Raw genomic sequence first — 3,155 nt, 5'->3', positions numbered from 1 at the left:
AAGGTATACATAATTACAGAAATTCTTAAAAAACACCCCAAAAGAAATAATTTTAGAATTGTTAAAAAATATTCCTAATGAAAAAGTAGATACAGAATTGCAATTATTGATTATAATATCAAGAAAAAATTATTTTTGGGAATAATTTCATAAATAAACCAAATTTAAAATTAACGAAAAAAGTTCAGGCTAATGGGGACAAATTTCCGATTTAATGAAAAAATAATTGATCACAAGGAAGTAATGTGGAAGTTAATAAAAAAATTTCAGATTTGATTAAAAAAAATAATTGCTCAAAAGGAATTCTTTAATATAGTTTGAAAATTCAAATTTAACGAAATAAATAAATTCAGAGTAAGTGTTCACTAAAATTTGGGGAACCCTGTTCACAACAACCGAGAATACTACACGGTATGACTTGGTGTCCGAAACGTTGAAGACCCCTGTGGTGGAACAATAAACTTAAGCATGCTGTTCAATATATGAGTAATTAGTTAATTTCCGTGGAGGATCTATAAATCCTTCTCCCCCCCTCCCCCTACCACCACCTTCCTTTGTGGAAATCCAAAAGCGAAACTGATCTAATCTTGCGAAAATTGTGTATATTATTACACTAAAAAATGGAAATACACCTTGTCACATGGATAAAAACTTGAACTATCATAATTTAAAATCAAAATTAAACCTAATAAATCAGTTTCTCACCCAATTTACAAGAAAATTTACTTTATTAAGGCACACTTAAATATTTACAAATAATGGGTCGAAAATAATGTGCTTGTCATTCGTAAACACTATACATTCATGTTAAAATATATATAAATCTGCAATTATATATCACTAATTAAGCACAGTTCTAATTAATCAATTGAGCAATTTGCCAGGTGCACCTTTCCCTGAGTTTTCATATAAATTTAGTACCAAAGGAAAAAAAAATGTCATATCAAAGCACTATTATAATATAAACAATAATGTAATTAAAATGCAAATTAGATGTAAAGAAAAGATACTCAGTGAGAAATTTTCCGACGACTGATTAGAAATAACACTTCACAACAAAACAAATTGGCGTCGATTGGAATTGCCTTGGTTATTATACAACAAAAATTGTCCTAATTATTTTCGAGTCACGTGACGTCTGAGACGTTCTCCGATTGGCGGAAATATTCGTATGAGAGCTCAGAATGTCGTCTGCTAGTGATACTAATAGATCATAACTGATCAAAACACGTACCGTCTGCCTCTAAGCGTATCGTCTGCTTTCGAAATTCATCCGAACAAACAAGTTCAGTCTCGTACTCGACGATATTAGTGTCAAAATTTGGGATTTCTATGCACTGATTTCCGAGAATTGACTTAGCTACAACACTGCAATGATACTTGGAATCACAATCACACGTTTGTACGCCGCTGACCCGATCACAGAACGTCACTGGCCTAATGGTAAACAAGATTAAGGAACTTTGAATGCGATCCCATCGGTAGGGATCCGTTTCACGAAATGAGTGTTTTTACATGATCACGGACACGCTACGCCTAGGCGTAGAAGACGGCAGTACGCCCTGGCTGCACAGTGCGCTATTTGCCATATATAGAGGATGGTACGGACTTACCGTACTGGTGGCTCCCGTCGAGAACGGCATGTAATCTGACATGGACACTTGAGGAGGAGGCAACGAATACATTCCATACACTGATGGCGAGGATTGTCCCATCGGGCTGCTGGACGTTCCAGGTGCAGGCACGGATCCGTTGTTCTCCATCGGTGGACTCGAGGGTTGAGGTTCACTCTTGATCCTGGTCATCATTCCATTTGGAGATTCCGAAGACGACGGCGGCGTACCCGAAGCCGTATTACCGCCGTACGGAGATGAGCTCATGTACTGTAGAGACATGGAATACGGAGCGACGGCAGGTGCTGGCATGGTGGATCGACCGTCCTGACTGAAGTCCGACTTGTACGCACCCGCGCCACCCGGGTAGGCGGAGAAGCTCATGGGTAGTCCGAGAGGTCTGGGTCCATTCGGCGGAGGCTGTGCGGAGTCCGGACTAGGCTGAGACGTGGGACTACTGCTGCTGTCAACGCGATCTTGGGCGTGATGTCCGGCGTACGTGGGGGCACCCGTGCCGTAAGGGAACATCTTGTAGGGGTTGATGCTGGCAGCCGACGGGGACCCGCTCTGCTGGGCGTCTGAGGCGGCACCCAGAGACTGGTGCTCGCTGTTGAAAGCCCCGTAGGGTGAGAAATGCAAACCGTATGGAGACAGGGAATTCGTGACCATCGCCGCACGGTTTTCAGTGTCGTAGGCTCCGACTTGCTGCATGTAGGCACGTGGATCCACAGCGGAAGGGAAATATTGTAGACCATACGGCGAGGCAGCAGCTTCCATGGGCTTGTTTGCCGGCTTGGGTTTCCTTCGGGGTCTGTATTTGTAGTCCGGATGGTCCCTCATGTGCTGTTCCCTCAACCGCTTTGCTTCGTCAATAAACGGACGCTTCTGTTGGGCGTCAAGCAACTTCCATTCGGCACCAAGACGCTTGCTAATCTCAGAATTGTGCATCTTGGGGTGTTCCAGAGCTATTTTACGCCTCTGGGCCCTGCTCCAGACCATGAAAGCGTTCATCGGCCGCCGGATGTGATTCTGATTTTTCGCGGCTGCGGAACTGTTGTGGTTGACGTTGTTCGCGATCGACATCCCTGCTGGCATCATCATGGAATCACGATATGAAAAAAAAAAATTCTATAAAGTCCCAAAGAAATTAGTTTCTTGTCAGATGACAATCGTCACGAAAAAAGTAAATTTTAAACTAATAAATTCAATTTTTCATCGAACATAACCGAAATCTAAACTTAACCGAATTGGCGGACGAATTGAATTTACCGACCTACTCGAACGTCACACAACTTTGCAATGCGCACTTTCCTTCACAAAGAAACATTCATACAAACAAAAGCGGGAAAGATATCGTCCGCGATTGGCTCGCATCCTCACAGTAGGCGGAGCTTCAAACTTTTATCGAATCAGAACTCTGATGGGAGGAGTCAAGTTATTACGTCTTCTCTCTTTCCTCCTCTCCTTCCCCCTACTACATGCTTTACCGAGACTTAAAAAAAACTTCGATATAACAACAATGCTTTATAAAACGTAAAAAAA

The 3,155-nt window shown here is 42.2% G+C and overlaps 1 protein-coding gene across 1 annotated transcript; it reads right to left on the bottom strand.

Annotated features, from left to right (window-relative positions):
- Positions 1–718: 718 nt before the first annotated feature.
- LOC149067990 (uncharacterized) lies at positions 719–2,910 on the bottom strand. The gene has a single exon (XM_089251701.1). The coding sequence runs from the start codon at positions 2,712–2,714 to the stop codon at positions 1,512–1,514; it is 1,203 nt and encodes a 400-aa protein (XP_089107827.1). The 5' UTR covers positions 2,715–2,910; the 3' UTR covers positions 719–1,511.
- Between the last annotated feature and the right edge of the window lie 245 nt (positions 2,911–3,155).

The sequence above is a fragment of the Pholcus phalangioides genome, unplaced genomic scaffold (assembly GCF_987345545.1).
Source record: "Pholcus phalangioides strain wild (caught in Gottingen) unplaced genomic scaffold, Ppha-v1.0 ptg000027l_1, whole genome shotgun sequence".
NCBI lineage: Eukaryota > Metazoa > Arthropoda > Arachnida > Araneae > Pholcidae > Pholcus > Pholcus phalangioides.
This window is presented reverse-complemented; position numbering and strand designations above follow the sequence as displayed.

Bases quoted from the DNA above. Each gene is read 5' to 3' on its own strand.
- LOC149067990 (XM_089251701.1), bottom strand. From the start codon at position 2,714: ATGATGATGCCAGCAGGGATGTCGATCGCGAACAACGTCAACCACAAC.